This window comes from Porites lutea, chromosome 8 (genome assembly GCF_958299795.1).
Source record: "Porites lutea chromosome 8, jaPorLute2.1, whole genome shotgun sequence".
Classification (NCBI taxonomy): Eukaryota; Metazoa; Cnidaria; class Anthozoa; order Scleractinia; family Poritidae; genus Porites; species Porites lutea.
In genome coordinates, this window is record NC_133208.1 from 12,135,632 (window position 1) to 12,152,977 (window position 17,346).

The following is a 17,346-nucleotide window of genomic DNA, read 5'->3' on the forward strand; positions in this document are numbered from 1 at the left end:
AATGAATCATTGGATAATGCAACTCTAGAGCTCTGATTGGCTTAGCCATCATGGTATATGAGCCATTATACCATGGTCCCTAAATATGGTAACTGCACGCGTCTGCTCACATTAAAAACAAGCGGAAAATCGGTTGTTTTTACAAATAAGGTTGTGAAGAATTCTCGATATTTTGTGGGCGTTTTTAATAAAACAATTACTCCCCTCGCGCTTGTTGGATATGAGATGATCAAAGCCAACTCGGCTGCTAATTAATTCGGATATCTAAATTGAAGTTTAGTTGAACGATCCATTTCAGCACAACTGACAAGCCACTGCATCAAAAGGGCAAGTTCCCGGAAGCCTGAATTCACATCAATGTCTAATACCGGCCTTAATACCACTCGGTTCCCCTAGCTTGCGTAAAAGGCGTTTCGAGAGCGTTTGGGGCGGGGGTGCGGAGGGCGCTCAGAGTTCTCACATTCTCTAAAGGGCTTGTAGCTTCTATGTAAGTCGCGGTATGTTTCCTCTGGGTCTTCTGCAGATTTTTTTTGGACACGAACCTTTTCTAAACTAGCGTCAGGGAGGACTCTTTTAGTAAGGCGGTCAGCGCATACAACGCAGTATCGTTTCCGCGCACCGATGATGCAGCTGGCTGCAAGGCTGTTGGAGGGTTTAAATTCTTTAGGGAGAGGATGGTTACATATTTTTTTTACTATTATTGCTACAGAAGAAGTTGAGACTACCTTTGGGACATGAATGTTTCTTTCTTATTTTATATGAGTCAAGAAAAGAGTCACAAGAAATCTTATACCTTAGAAGCTGATGACTAAGTAGAAAAAACATTAAACTGATCCTTACCTCGAGAGAAAAAATATAAAGAGATAAACTTTACCATTTGATTTTTTTGTTCTTTTTATTTTTTCTCTCGTTTTTTTTTTTTTTGCAGTAAAGATTATTTTACTGTTTTTCTACTTGCTTGGTATTCGGAGGCATACACACTGATCCGGCTGTCCCACCTCACTAGTCTGTTGCTGTGGTCTTCAGTGCCTTTATAAATGTTTTTGGGTAATGTTGTCTCTTTTTGATGGCTAAGAATAAAAAAGCAATAGATGCACAAGTAGAGTTAAGTTTTCGAAACTGCAGGGTACAGGATTCTCCACAAAGCGCCGTTCTAGCTGGAGTTTAGAAAACATAGATCCTGGAAATCGCAGCTATAAGTTGAGTAAAGGGTCAAAACGTGAGTTTGGTCAGTGCTGTTCCGGATAAGCATGAAAATAAAATACTGAACGAAAAGAAGGGGGAAATGAGAAGGGCGAGGGGATTGAAACAAGGACACAAGAAAAAAAAAAAAAACCTTCGCGTTCATCTTTGTTACTAGCGACCAGTTATGGATAAGTAAAGAGAACACTTCGCAGTAAATCATTTCACTTGTGCTTTATTTTCTGCTGACCTGATCTGCATTACAATGATATCAGGGTCAGTACAAAAGGAAAACGATTCTTGCTCACACGGTGTTTAAACGTGCAACAGCATGCTCATCCAGTTGAACTTCTCCAGCAGTAAGGTCTGTCCTCACCAGGCGATGTTCCACATAGTGACTTTGCGATGGCAATTCGACAGCCTTCTTTGCTCTGTGCAGAAAAAATATATATATTGTGTTGTAACACAAGTTCTTTTTAAACCTAAAGAATGGCACCCACGTGAAGTACTCATAGCCCAGGGTAAATACTCTGGAATGATCGCTGAAAGTTTGGTTTGAAAAAAATATAAGCCAGTTACTCGTGTAACCTGCAGTTCTAAGCGTTTAGATAATCGGTGAATGCGCTGTTTTTCCTGCCCGCTTTTGCACCGTCCGCAAAATCTGAGGGCCTGGAACGTTGAGAACGTAACTATATGTAGTTAACCAAAGTATCAAAAAGCTAAACAAAGGAAAAGCATGTCTTGATAAAACAATGAACGTGAAGTCACTTTCTGAGTGACGTTTGCTCCACCGCCGACGTCGTGGTATCTTAAACTGTTCTCTTATATTGTTACTTTGAGAAAGAAGCTTAAAAAACATACTTGTATAACGTATGGAACTGGCAACGGTGCTTTTCCCCATCTTTCAGCGAGAGGAACATGGTAACATCTCCCTTCAATATCCCCTCGCTCACAGTCATTTTTTCGACGGACGGCTCCCAATTAGTTGTCCTCTTTTGCATCACTGGTCCATCAGCAGGAAAGTTCATCCCAGTGAAATTGGACTTGTGGATAAAGCAGTTGCGTTTGCTGTCAAGGCTATCGACGTAAAAGGAACTTATGAGAAAATAACAAAATTTATTTTTGTATTATTTGTGTTATTGTTATTATCAATATTGTTATATTTCTTATAATTAATTAATTAATTCTAAATTTTAAGCGTCTTTGATCGTAAAATTAGTAAATTTATACCTTATATCCACATTGGCTACGCAAGATCCGCCATCTTCAAATTGAAGAGTTCTTTCCCATGTGTATCCATCAGGAAATGATGGCTTGAAATAGTCAACGATTCCCTTAGGATAATCAGTGAAGGCTCTGTTACCATAGCAAAACACAGCCGACAATATGTCAAAGGAGAATGGGAGGCGTCCACCCTTAGTTACTCGTAGTTTTAAAGTCTGTTTTCCCCTACAAAAAATAAACAAACACACAGAAACGAATTAAACAAAATACGAAAAGCAGAGAAGAGCCTTCTGAGAACTAGGCTAAACTGCCCGCTCATCAGTGTAATTTAACTAAATAGCAGGAAAGGTTCAGGACAGCCTGCTATATAATTTAGTTTCATTTCGATTCTGCAATGCTAATTCGCGCCATGTGACAAGATTATTGGCAAGTCCTATCGCGACAAAATACCTCTTTTATAATACTTAACTATACCCCAAAGCATTTAACACTGTTAAACAGGTTTATTTTAATGTAATGAGCTTTTATTTGTTTCTTCTTCAGAAAAAAAAATAATCCGTCAATCAATTTTTTAAAAAAGCAATTTTGGAAATAAAGGGTCAGGTCATCACTCTGGCAGAGTCACCGTCGAGATAATAGTATCATGATGATATAAATGACGTTTGATCCTGATCTATCAGCAAGAAATTAACGATCGTCGTGGCCTATTGCCACCGTGTTTCACCATATCCGTGTCAGATTTTCCAGTTAAAGGAAAGTTGTTATTAATTTCTGGCTTTTACCTGTGATGATTAGTATAACCACTTTCACTTCATAGAACTTTCTATTGCACCAAAGACCATAATATCTCTTTTGGCATGATTGAGGTTTCGAAATCTTTCGCTAATCAGTACAGCTGATTTAAAATAATTTGAGAATTTGACTTTGCATCGTAAAAATATTCCCAAGCCGATAACTAGCTTTATTCTCTTAAATGAACTTAATGACTGGTGTAGTTATAATTAAAGATCAACCCTGTTCGCGCCTTTAACCCTTTAGGCCCTAAGAGTGATCAGCATCAAATTTCTCCTTGTAATATCAATGCTTTGTAAAACAGAGACGGTCATGAGAATTACGGACATGATCACACAAGATGAATTTGCCTGATATTTTATCAACTTCTCCTTACTACATCTGTAGGAAATAAATAGGGACAACAAATGAGAATTCAAATTTTGATCTTGGGGTTTAAAGGGTTAATAGAGCCTCCAGTGGCTCGGTGGTTCAAGAGCATCCGAACTAGAACTCAGAGGGTCGTGAGTTCGATTCTCACCTGGAGCTCGGAAATGTTTCTGAGCTTTCTGGTGTTAGAAATCTCATTCTCCCGACTTATAACAGTGAAGAACTTTTGCACTTAACATGACCTAAAGATGAAGGGAGGTGTGCTGATCGACTTACTCGTACGGCGTTCCCCTGCCTTCACCCTCGATTGTAAAGAAATGTCCATTAACAGATCCTTCCATGTGGTATGTCATCGCCATGTCATCTTTGATAACCTGCATTTAAAAAAATACACAAAAATACATTCGCATAAATGCAAGTGTGGCTTGCGAAGTTAATTAAAGATTAGGAAGCTTAACACTGTTCAGGGTTGTAAAATTCCAAATATAGGTTGGGCAAAAGCAAAGCTATTCAGAGAGTATCTATCTAGAGTGATTTTACTTAAGCCGTGAAATAGATAGACTAATACGAACTATAATACGCTCTAATTTTATTGTTTTCTTTGTTTACCTGTAACTATTACATTTATTGTCACTCATACCGGTTTAGTAAAAGCACTCTAAAAAAATCAATTGACTTTCGATTCAATATTTATATCACGTTTAAATTGCCAATTAATGATTTTGAAGAATTTTTTTTTATTTTACGCGAGAATCAAAAACCATAACCTATAGCACGACTAAATTGCAAAATTGCAAATTGCAAATTCCTTTTAGTCTAAGTTGCATCAGATTTAACTGATTGATAAACTTGACCATGAGTAAAGTATTATATCCACTACAAACTTTTAGCTTTTTTAACAGAATTATACGATAGTGATTTTACACTGAAAAGATGAGTTTTGCCTCAGTTTGTTGTGAGATTTTTAACCTATTTTTTGCTGTTCTGGGTGATTACTAATCTTAGAGTTTTACTCAAAACGAAAGAAAAAATTTGTTCTATGTTCTAAACTTTCGAATTTCTTTTGTGAAAACGACCGAAAAATTATACAGCCTGACCTTTCATCGAATCTGATCTGATTGTTGGCATTATGGAAACGTTTTTATAACTACCGGTAGGTGTGGCATAGTAATGCTATGAAATGCAGCTTCGTTAACTAGTCCTCATTTCCTAAAGAGATTCAACTCGTGCAAAATCTTAGCTTAAGAGTTAAAATAAGAAAAGGGCAGGCCAAACATAAAGTAATACAGCTTTGTCTTTCTTGCATTCAGTGAGGTATTGGCCTTTTTGTAACGTTTGGGTGTGGTATGGTTGTATCCTATCATGAATGTAGCTATGTTTGTCCTTATTACCAAAGTAGATGCGACTTGAAATTCATTGCTTAGCATGGAAAATTCACTTAATTTCTTAACTATGGAACCTCGATTTAATGAACCTCTATATAATGAAGTCCTCGGAATAAGGAACGATTTTCTTCAGCCCGGCCAAAATTACAGTAAATGTATCGAATTCGTCATAACAAACACAATAATCCAGAAGCGCAATCGTAAATTATTATACCTCGATATAACGAATAAATGTCAACATGTGGAAACGCTTGAGACAGAACTTGTAACTGGGTTCAGGAGGGGTAATCAACAGAAGGTGCAGAATTGTGTGAATATTGGGGTAGAGGCTTGAACTGCGCAGGCCCTCAATTATGTCTCTTGCAGTGTCGCGAGTTCTTCGGTACTTGTAGTCCTAACTTCAGACAAACAAGTAACCTACTCAAGTGGTTTACGATGAAAATACTTCATTTGGTAATAACAATTGTCCGAAAATTTTTTTTTGTTTTCTTCGAAAATTTCGATGAAAGCTTTCACTGCAGGCACACCGCAAGACTATATTTGGGTCCAATGTTTCTCGTAATTTCAAAAAGAAAGTGGCGTCTGTGACATTTAAGGTTTATCGCGGCATTTTTTCTTGGAATAGGTCTGCAGTGACTGAGTTTTGTATTGTAAATTTTCATATTGGATCATGCGTATTTATTGCACAAAATGAATTTAACGGAGGAAAACTCTGAAAATAAAATAATACTCTGATTTGCAAATTTCCACTCGAAAGACGATTGATAACGTTTAATACAAAAATAGATTAACAAATTCAAGAAAAAACCACTAGCCGCCCAAGGCAGAGAAAGGCAAGAAAAGAAAAATTATACAGCTTTATGTTTTATAATAACCGAGTCAACTGAGAGTGGGCCTTTTTGTAACGTTTGATAACTGTCCGTAGGGTGTGACATGGTCTTACATGGTCTACAAATACAGGTAGTTTAGTCCTTATTGTCAAAGTACAGGATTCGACTTCAAATTCATTGCTTGGAGTGGAAAATTCACTTACTTGCTTTGAAAGAGCCATGTTGAGAACAAATTGCTTGTTTGTCAAAACTGATTCACTAAAAAGTCGAGTTAAGCTGCTGTAGTTCACTCCGTCACCGACTAAGCTGAACTGATTGCCGTGTTAGGGTGGATAGATTTTAAGGATAGATCCGCGGAACAAAGTACAGTCATTGATTGACGCATGAAAACAGGCCAGTCTGGATCCTGACGGGTTGTTCTGGATAAAAGGGACAAATAATTCATTGTTCTTTACTAACGGCGCGGGTTCACGTGATAATTAGTCTGCATGCACTTTTCCACAGCCTTACATTAACTGTTACTCAAGGGTGATGTCTGAAGTTATGTAACAGACAATTAAAAGTTTTCAAATTAAAAGCAAGCATTTCTAGCAATCTTGAAACTATTTCTTAACTTGGTTATGTAGGTTTATTACTATACCTCGCCCTTATAGCACAAGCCACTAAAACACCGCAAAAAAAGAACGTACGGAAATAAAAAACGAAAAACGTGAATGCTGAACATCCACCTGGGGCACCCAACAATTTCTTCCTGTAAATTAAGTGTTCGAAAAAGGAGCAAATATTGCCTGGAAATTTCTTAAGTTCGGGAAAGGCTAACCATTTCTATATAACCTTTCCATTCGTCTAAACCCCATTTCACTTTTTAAGTGAAGTCAGTTTGGGTAAATTAGGCATGCACTGGCAGTGAACTGTAATAGAACTTGAATGAAGCACGCGATTTACCAATTTTTGAACCAGCAGTCAGGATTTTAATTCTTGTGATATAAAACATGCATCGTAGCTGTATTTGATAACATACTTTTATCCCACACTCGTCAGATATACTGCCTTCCTTTCTTGCTACTATTTGAGTAATAAGCCTTTCGATCCACCTGTCTTGACATCAGAAAATGAGGAGTACATGTCATTAAACATTTTATATCAATTTTGGAAGGCATTCTGTTCCAACTTTGGTTGTTTCGAAAGTTTTCGTCGCACCCGAAACTGTCAGCTACCCTGATGGGTGCGGTGAAAAGTTCGAGGGCATGGAGTCGCTGTACATTCATTAGAAGATTCTAGGGACGTTTTGTCTTTATACGGAAAATTGCAGAAGATTTTTTTAAACAATAATCGCAATATCTTGGTAATAAAATTTGAAAAACACAACTCCAAAAATCGTAGGCGATTTGGGTGTCCCTGAGAGGCTAATATCAGTAGCCGCAAGACTAGCGCTTGTACAATAGGCTTAACTACTACGGTAACCGCAATTGGTGATTACAAGGATACATACATATACAAAAAACATTTGATATTTACGCACACATATTCTAGATACAGTGACTCAAATAAACAGAGAAGCTGCAAACAAACTTTGAAGTGATTTGTTAAAAGAACAGAAATCTGTTTTAAAATCAGTTAGTGAAATCTTTCACCTTTCATTATTTTCCTAAGATGTAAATTAAACAGGGAAGGCTCGCCCTCAAGCATCCCCACTCCAAGTCAAAAGGCACGCTTTTTACTTTTCTCTAATAACATACTTTCACTGGTAGTTTGTGTGCGTGTAGTTCTTTCACGAGTTACATTTCTTTGCTATCTAACATGGTTATTTCTAAGAACTTAATGTGTGAAATAGTGAGCTCTGAAGGAATGTACAACGACTGATTTAAATAACAATTTGTAAAGAGCAAACGTTTCGCCGGTTTTCTTCAAACCATCTTTATTTTTTTTCTTGGCGTCGAAATCTTAGTTTGCACGGTTTAAACTGATCACACAAAGATATTCCTTCAGATAGTCAAGTACACATTATTAACATTGGAACAGGGTTGTTGTAGTTTTTTGAAAAAGGCCAACAACAATTAACTATTTTCTACTGAAATGTAATTAGTCGATACAGCGAGAGTGTGTACTCGGTAGTACCGGGAAAAATAAATATTGATAAAGTTAAGCATAACCGTGATTTTTACTGGCAGTTAAGATTTTACCTCAGTGAAATCTTTGACCTTTCAATAATATCTTCCTAAGATGTAAATTAAACAGGGAACGCTCGCCGTCAAGCATCACCACTCCAAGTCAAAAGGCACGCTTTTTCAGTACTTGTTACACACTACACTTATACACTTTCACTGGTAATTTGTGTGCGTGTAGTTATTCCACAAGTTGCATTTCTTTGCTATCTAACATGATTATTTCTAAAAACTGGTGTCATGCAATAGTGAGCTCTGAGCCTGAATGTATAACGACCGATTATAAGATCAAACGTTTCGGTTTTCTTCAAACCATCTTTATTTTATTTCTTGGCATCGAAATCTTAGTTTGCACGATTTAAACTAACAGCACAAAAAAAATATCTTCAGATAGTCAAGTATACATTATAAATGGCACAGGGTCATTGTGGTATTTAAAAAGGCAAACAACAATTAACTAGTTTTGTAGGTGTAATTAGTCAATACAGCCGCGAGAGAGTAATACCGGAAGAAATAAATATTGATTAATTAAGTTAAGTTTTACGGTGGTTTTTTACCGGTAGTTAAGTTTTTTCCTGCATGGACGATTGAATTTTGATTCGAAGAATCGATAAGGATATCAAAATTGTCAACATGACAAATCGACTGTTCTCCGAAATGACACGTTGTTCTAACTCTGACAAGAGGGTGTTTAAGCTTAGTGTTTCGGAAGTGCATGTAAGCTATGGTAAACACTGGAAAGAGTAACTAACTGGAAAATAAAAATTTGGCCCGAAAGTATGGCCATATTTTAGCAAGGACGAAAATTAAAATAGCACAGACTGGCTGATAAAAATAAATAGCTTTTGAGGCGTAATTAAGTTTCACTGCGAGAGTATAGTATGCCCTGGAGCACAACCGCCCACAGTACTATAGAAAAGACAAACTATTCATTTCTCTCGAAAATGATTCATCAATATTCAAAGTTAATTTGACTGTCTGTAAATTAATAACAGGGCCGGTGACTTAAAATGAAATATAAATATAACTGATTATATTAAAAACATAGGCACTCCGATTGCTTTAGGACTGTAAGTGCATGGTTCTGGTATTGAGCGTCTGACTGGCATGGGTATCGGTGCGGACGTACCTTTCGTCGCACATTTTCCATCAAATCGTCGGTTTCCTCAACGAAATCGTCACTTGCCGTATCAAGGATTGTTTTACGTTGTGGCTCTACTAGAAGCTTAAGCAACAGCGACGACTACGACGGAAACTAGAAAATCAAAAGGCAATACGTTTGATTAAAAAAAGCAAACGCTCTGATCACACTTTCTGCTAGATTTCTTTGCTATCAATGCACGACTAACCTTTCATCAAGAGCGATCGTCTGAACTTCGGAAAATCTTCTAAAAAAACCCTGCAAAGGCTCAGTATTACAATAAAAAAGAAGAAAACATACCTGAATTACTTTCTCCAAAATGATTCTTTTGATTGTAAGTTGACGCAGAGTCAATATAAGTCCGATTGACTTATAATTGGTAGCCTCTGTACGTACAGACACCCCTTCCCCTTTCTTGAACCCTTGGTTTCCGATAATTCGAACCAAATTTAACCTTCCGTCAGCAGTCTGTATGTTTACCCTCGAGTTTTTAAACCTCCTGGGTAATTCGCTCCAATTTGCTTTTCCCAAGATGGTTCGAAAAATCGATGTTCCACAAAGTTTATTGAACAAATGTATACATGTTTTGATCATGGGTTATGTAACCCTTTCTTTTACTAACCGGCATCCAAAACTCACGTTACGAGTGTGTTACATAAGGGATGAACCATTAGACAAGTGATGGGAAGGGGGGTGGAGGGGGATTTAAGAAATGCAAGATTTTTTTTTGTACATGTAAGGTGGAAATATATTTTTTCTTTTTTTACCCGATGGCTGGAATAAGTTTTTTCAGTAGGTGAAACTTTCATATGTTTCATATGTCACAAACCCGACAAACACTATTGTTTTAATACATCTTTGTTTTACTTTATTCAACGCGTCAAAGGATCCTCAACTACTTTCTAGTTTATTTAAGGATTTAATTGACGTATTAAATAGGGTTATTTTTGGTGCAGTTTTGCAGTAAATGTTTTTCTTCAAAATACGATATTGCGGTTTTCAGAGTCCAAGCGGTATGCAGTGAATTAAAATTTTATGTCGCGGTAATCGGTGAAAAAATTGTTGTCTCGTGGTGATCTGCTTCCTCAGTTTTAAAGCATGACAACTGTACAAATCCTAAAAGATTTCATTGTCAGCATTGCGTAATCTACACGCGCGCACGCTAGTGGGTTATAAAATAATTCTGGCAACTCAATTTTCCTGATTATCATATTACAAATGTTCTTTTATCTGTTAGGTTTTTACACGAAAAGGCTAAAGATAATCTATGAAGATGATGTGGTCTAAAAATTACTTCTCGTCCTACTCGTTGTGCATGAAGGAATATGGAATTTAATTTCATACTTATGTACTAGTATTTGGGTGTACTATGTGCCCATTTACCTGCGTGCAGACGTCTCCTAACGTCTGCACGCAGGCAATGTGCCCATCGAATCCGGCCAGAGACAGCCCAGCGTAGTCAATCCCTTCAGGGTCGACAACTGGGTCGACCTTGAAAACCTTCAACACAGAACCGAGTCAATTGTAAACAAGAGACTGCCTCATAGGAGTCAACTGTTTTCCGTCAGGGTTTATGATCCAGGCCAGTAATGAACAAAGTGATACTAGAGAACGGTTGTTATATCATTTACGTAAACGTTTAATGAACAAAAACGAGTGGAATGGTCGTATGGTTATCGTACCCTTAACATCGACGCCCCTTGATTTGGAAACACTGGCATAAAAATATTATTTCTATTTAAAAGGGGGATGATAGTCTTAAGAACGGCAACTTTTTTATCATTTAAAACTGCGGTTTTGGTATTTGGGTAAATTTCGATGCGGTATTGCGGTTTTCGGAGACCTCTCACGCCCCCCTCTAAATGATATTGACCAAACTATTATCTGTTATCGTTATCTGTCTGTGACTAATTGATGGCAACTCAGGCAGCCCAGATGTATTGTATGTCAACGACAAAATATACTCCAAAGGCGCCGTGGACAAAATTTGTCCCGGGTAAAAACTGAACAAAATCGACTAAATAAGCGAAAATTAAAAGTGTGGATCTTGTTATTAAATCACATGTGGTTAAGCCATTAATCTTATGATGTGACAATTCCTAATACGTCTTCTCTGAATGCGGTAGGTCCTATCTACATTAGATCAAGATCGACATTGAAAATACATTCATACATTGAATACATTGAAAACACTTTTAGGCTATCCAGAGTACTTTTAGATCTCTAGAAATGCATTCTAAGCGGTGCTATAAATACTCATCGGTAATAGGACTTATATCACGATCTCGCGACCCACTGTCTGAAAAAGAAGCACTTCTCACGCGGTTTCAGATGCAAATAATTAGGTAAAAGAAAGTGAAGTTAATCGTGCAAATATCTTTTGCAGAAAAAAAATTAAAGCAGATGGAAGCGTGACCTTCCAAAACATCTTTTCTTCAAGGACCGGCGTTCAATTTGCCCCTCGGCGGCATCATGTCAGTTGGTAACGTTGCTTTTTCAACTTGGGGCCATAATGTCACCGTTAACGGGACGTGACAAGCATAACATTATAAGCAAAAGTCAATGCGGTTTTCGTGCCAAGATCGCTCTTTTTTTCAGAAATCAGTTAGTATAGATGACCACGCCTTAAATCGGATAATGATTTTAAAAGTTTAAAAAAGCCCAGAGTATCACAGATTTTATTATACTGATGATTAATTGGTGACAAAATTTCGTGTCGTCCAAATCGTCCACTTAGTCCTATTACCATTATTTATAGCGCCGTTTAGAATGCATTTCTAGAGATCTAAAAGTACTCTGGATAGCCTAAAATTGTTTTCAATGTATTCAATGTACGAATGTATTTTCAATGTCGATCTTGATCTAATGTAGATAGGACCTATCCGCATTAGCAAACGTATTAGGAATTGTCACATCTAAAGATTAATAGCTTAACCACATGTGATTAACAAGATCAACACATTTAATTTTCGCTTATTTAGTCCATTTTGTTCAGTTTACCACGGACAAATTTAGTCTACGGTGCCTGTGAAGATTGTCTCGTCTCAAACAAAACTATATTTTGCGGCTAGGCCTAGTATATGTTGTGGTCGACATACAATACATCTGGGCTGCCCGAGTTGTCATCAATTTGTCACAGACAGATAACGATGACAGATAATAGTTTGGTCAATTTTTATTTACCAAACTATTATCTGTTATCGTTATCTGTCTGTGACTAATTGATGACAACTCGGGCAGCCCAGATGTATTATAAAACCCAGACGTATTGTATGTCGACGACAAAATATACTCCAAAGGCGCCGTTGACAAAATTTGCCCCCGGTAAAAACTAAACAAAATCGACTAAATAAGCGAAAATTAAGTGTTGATCTTGTTATTAAATCACACGTGGTTAAGCCATTAATCTTTAGATGTGACAACTCCTAATATGTCTGCTAATGCGGGGTCACAGACATATAACGATAACAGATAATAGTTTTGTCAATACCATTTAGAGGGGTTTTTAAGGGAGCTCCGAAAACCGCATAACCGCAAGTGGTGTAGAACGAAAACTGCAAACTGCAATACCGCACATGGTAGAGAGAGAAAACCGTAACACCGTATCAAAATTTACCCAAAACACCCGTTACCGAAACTGCAGTTACAAATGGTAAAAAAGTTGCCGTTCTCAAGACTAAAATCCGCTATTAAATAGAAATAATATTTTTATGCCTGTGTTTCCAAATCAAGGTACGTCGATAAACATACGACAGGGGCACCCAACGACAATTTTCGGAAAATATCTGTTCGGAAGACGATTTGAGATCTAGAATTTTCGGAACATTTGTTGTAAAATTTCTTGCTTGCCTGCCTCTCCTAGGATTTTCGAACATCTAAAAAATGGTATAACTACCTATTTTTAACCTATTTTTACCCTAAAAAGGTCACCTAGAATTTTCGGGAGCCTTTTTTCTGACTGGAATTTTCGAAAAGGTAAGTTTTGATCCCTATAATTTTCGGATCACTAGACTTTCAGCTAGGAAATCCGAACAGATGAAAAATTTTTAGGGATAAAAATATGCCTATAACTACCGTTTAAATACTAAAATACGTTTAACAATGCTATGTTTAAGTGGTTTTGAACTATATTCTCGTTGGGTGCCCCTGATACGAACATCCCACTGGTTTTTGTTCATTGTTTACGTAAATGATACAGCAGGCGTTCTCTAGTATTACTTTATTTATTACTGACCAGGATCATAAACTCCGACCGAAAACAGTTGACTCCCATGAGGCTGTCTCCAGCTCACAATTGACTCAGTTCTGTGTTGAAGGTTTTCAAGGTCGACCCAGTTCAGCTAGTTGTCGACCCTGAAGGGATTGACTATACGTTGGGCTGTCTCTGGGATTCGATGAGCAAATAGTACACCCAAATACTAGTACATAAGTATGAAAGTAAATTCTATATTCGATCCTTCATGCACAACGAGTAGGACGAGTAGTAATTTTTAGACCACATCAATTTCATAGATTATCTTTAGCCTTTTCGTGTAAAAACCTAACAGATAAAAAAACATTTGTAATATGATAATCAGGAAAATTGAGTTGCCAGAATTATTTTATAACCCACTAGCGCGCGCGCGTGTAAATTACGCATACTGACGATGAAATCTTTTAGGATTTGTATAGTTGTCATGCTTTAAAAAAAGGAGCAACTCACCGCGAGACAACAATTTTTTCACCGATTACCGTGACATAAAATTTAAATTTACCGCATACCGCTTGGACACTGAAAACCGCAATACGGTATTTTGAAGTAAAAATTACCGTAAAACCGCACCAAAAATAACCCAATTCAATACGTCAATTAAATTCTTAAATAGACTAGAAAGTAGGTGAAGTTCCTTTGACGTGTTGAATAAAGTAAGACAAAGAAGTATTAGAACAATTGTCTTTGTCTGGTTTGTGAGATATGAAACATGAAAGTCTTACCTTCTAGAAAAAAAAAATTAGCCATCGGGTAACAAAAAAAGATTTCCACCTTACATGTACAAAAAGGAAAATCTTGCATCTCTTAAAATCTCCCCCCCCCCATCACTTTCCTAATGGTCCATCCCTTATATAACACACTCGTAACGTGAGCTTGGGATGCATGTTAGTAAAAGCATGCCATTTAACGCCCCAAAGAAAGGGTTACATAACCCATGATAAATACGTGATTGTACATGTGTTCAATAAACTTGGTGAGCACAGATTTTTCGAACCGCCTTAGGAAAAGCAAATTGGTTCGAATTATCGGAACGTTTAAAAAATCGAGGGTAAGCATACAGGGTGACTGGTGACGGAAAGTTAAGTTTGGTTCCAATTATCGGAATCCAAGGGTTCAAGAATTGGGAGGAGGGGGGGGGGGTGTCCGTACAGAGGCTACCAATTATAAGTCAATCGGACTTATATTGACTTTCCTTCAACTTACCATCAAAAGAATCAGTTTGGAGAAAGTAATTCAGGTATGTTTGCCTCTTTTTTATTGTAATACTGAGCCTTTGCAGGGTTTTTTAAGACAATTTTTCGAAGTTGAGACGATCGCTCCATGATGAAAGGTTAGTCGTGCATTAATAGCAAAGAAATCTAGCAGAAAGTGTGATCAGAGCTTTTGCCTTTTTTGTTAAATGTATTGCCTTTTGATTTTCTAGTTCCCTTCGTAGTCGTCGCCGTTGCTTAAGCTTCTAGTAGAGCCACCACGTAAAACAATCCTTGATACGACAAGTGACGATTTCGTCGAGGAAACCGACGATTTGATGGAAAATGTGCAACGAAAGGTACGTCCGCACCGATACCCATGCGAGCCACACGCTCAATACAAGAACCATGCACTTACAGTCCTAAAGCAATCAGAGTCCCTGTGGTTTTTAATATAATCAGTTAGATTAATATTTCATTTTAAGTCACTGGCCCTGTTATTAATTTACAGACAGTCAAATTAACTTTGAATATCGATAAATCATTTTCGAAAGAAAGCTACTAATTGTGGGCGGTTGTGCTCCAGGGCAAGCTCTCGCTGGGTAACTTAAAAAAATTGCTTGCCAGTGGCAAAACGCTATACAAACCGAATGGGTAATAACAGGGTGTTTTCATTACTCCTGAACGAAAATTTCGCTGTTCCTTATTCCAGTCAAACTGAGAAAAATTATTGTTCTAATCCCCTACCGCGTCCCCCGCCCCCTGCCCAATGTGTCATTAATGATGTATATTTTGCAAACTCTCCGTTCTTACTTTAGGTTATTAAAAAGCCGCAAAACTTTTGACAGCCGCTTTGTTTGTGTTCCTCAACATCTGGGATATAAACAAGTTCTGATGTGATTCATTCTGTTTTTAAAATCAAGTAAAAAGTAATTATAAGTGTGAGGTAGTGTTAAACGGAGTGATTCTCACTGTAAAAGCGACAACGATATACGTTAACGAACTTATTTTCCTTTCCCTAAATCTCTTAGCCGAAGCTTAATTTTATGTAAGAGATGAATGCATTAAATCGCTTTATTTTGAGTCATGTAAGGTAATGGACTACAAAAGCTTAACTGCCTACTCTTCTATCAGCCGGTTTGCGCCATTTTATAGTTTTTCTCCTTACTGAAACATGGCGCCATATCTTCGGGCCAAATCTAATTATCAGAATTATAAGAAATAAATACAGTCAAACCTGTATCTTTGAAAATGGCTTACTGACCGCTTAATACAGATTGACCCTTTAATACAAGTTTGACAAACCTAGGAGTTTATCATAACAAGGAAATAAAGATGGTGACAAAGCGAAATACTGATCCATAACGCTTCAACTGTTGAAGGGGTACACAAAGTGTTTTAACTTTTCTTGTGCCAAAAAAGAAGTAAAAGACCGCTAAATGCTGTGCAGAGTGTTTCTATTGGGCTTGTGTGGTTCATCTCGACAAAGCGACCGTTGAACAGGTGGAGACAATAAAAAATAACTTAATACAGGTTAGTTCTATAGTAATTGCGGGACTTAAGAAAGTGACCGCTTAATGCAGGTCCACTCAACTTAATACACGTTAGATTATATGTTATGAGCTGGGGAAGGAAAGAAATGTTACTTGCTTACTAGCGGTGAAAGATAACGAATCACCTTATTCAAAGTACGCTTAATTTAAGAAGACAATCATGACATATCACGTTTTTAATATGGGTAATGTATAATCAACAATCTTACCAATTGTACGTACACTATCTTTTTCGCTTTTACCTGATAAACCTTTCAGCTTAGGATGACAAGCTGAAAACAAGTTTACGTTTAATCTAACCACCATTCCGGGTCATGATCTGTGGTCTTTTTAAACTTATGCACACTTCCATTTACCTCCCTAAATACAGTCTACGCGTTACAAATCTTGTTTAATTCAAACAAGAATTCACAGCTCAGGAACAACCATATTTAAAGTCTTTTACTTGTTTCATTGACGAAAAAAGTTCAGAAACCTATTTTTCTTTTTCCAAAGTAGTCTACCCCCGTTTCACTGTTTCACTTTGTAAGTGACATATTCTGGACATTTCAATCGCTCCAATTGTGTCAATATGATGATGAACGGTGAACTGACTTTTTGAGCTTTTTAAACACACTCTATTTTCTGATCCCGGGAGTGATTAATTTTTAGACCAGCATTAACTTTTACTCCTTCTGCAAAACCTTGTAGCTGTAATTGATAGCACACTTTTTTCTGCCTTTCAGAATTGATAAAGTGCGTATTGATAATTGCACCTTAGTTTCTGATAGATGTTCAACATTCACTTAATTTTTACTTTTTTTGTTTGTAAGCTCTTTGTTGAGGTTTTTTAACGGCTTGTGCTGAAGCTGCAAGGTATCGTTATAACAAAGTCACTAATGAAATCGTATCAAGATTAATTTCAAAGTTTTTAATTGGTTGTTAAATAACTTTAGAGCTCAATGTTATGTAAGAGTTGAAATTCACAAATAGCCAAGTTTGGTTAGGTAAGGCTGTGGAAAAGTACATGCACCCTGCACATCACGTGAACCCGATAATAAAGAACAAAGATTTATTTGTCCCGTTTATCCAGACCAACCTGTCAAGATCTAGCCTAACCTGTTTTAATGCGTCAATCAAGATGTGTCTTTTGATCTGATCTAGCGTTAAAATCGATCCACCCTAGCAATATAGTCAGTTCAGCTTAGTCGGTGACGGAGTGAACTACAACAGCTTAACTGAAATTTTGAGTACGTTTTGACAAAGAAGCAATTTCCTCTCGAC

General features: G+C 37.1%; 1 protein-coding gene across 1 annotated transcript; it reads right to left on the bottom strand.

The window, feature by feature from the left end:
* Positions 1 to 1,418: 1,418 nt before the first annotated feature.
* LOC140946486 (GFP-like fluorescent chromoprotein amFP486) lies at positions 1,419 to 6,003 on the bottom strand. Its single transcript, XM_073395614.1, has 5 exons — positions 5,986 to 6,003; positions 3,844 to 3,941; positions 2,413 to 2,631; positions 2,044 to 2,259; positions 1,419 to 1,613 (listed from the first exon to the last, which is right to left on the bottom strand). Exons 1-5 carry the CDS (start codon positions 6,001 to 6,003, stop codon positions 1,487 to 1,489), a joined length of 678 nt encoding a protein of 225 aa, XP_073251715.1. The 3' UTR covers positions 1,419 to 1,486.
* Between the last annotated feature and the right edge of the window lie 11,343 nt (positions 6,004 to 17,346).

Excerpts from the sequence above, each read along its gene's own strand:
- LOC140946486 (XM_073395614.1), bottom strand. Across the intron at positions 2,260-2,412 it reads GTAGCCAATGTGGATATAAG|CCTTGACAGCAAACGCAACT; the intron begins GTATAAATTTAC and ends TTACGTCGATAG. Across the intron at positions 1,614-2,043 it reads CAGTTCCATACGTTATACAA|AGCAAAGAAGGCTGTCGAAT; the intron begins GTATGTTTTTTA and ends TTTTCTGCACAG.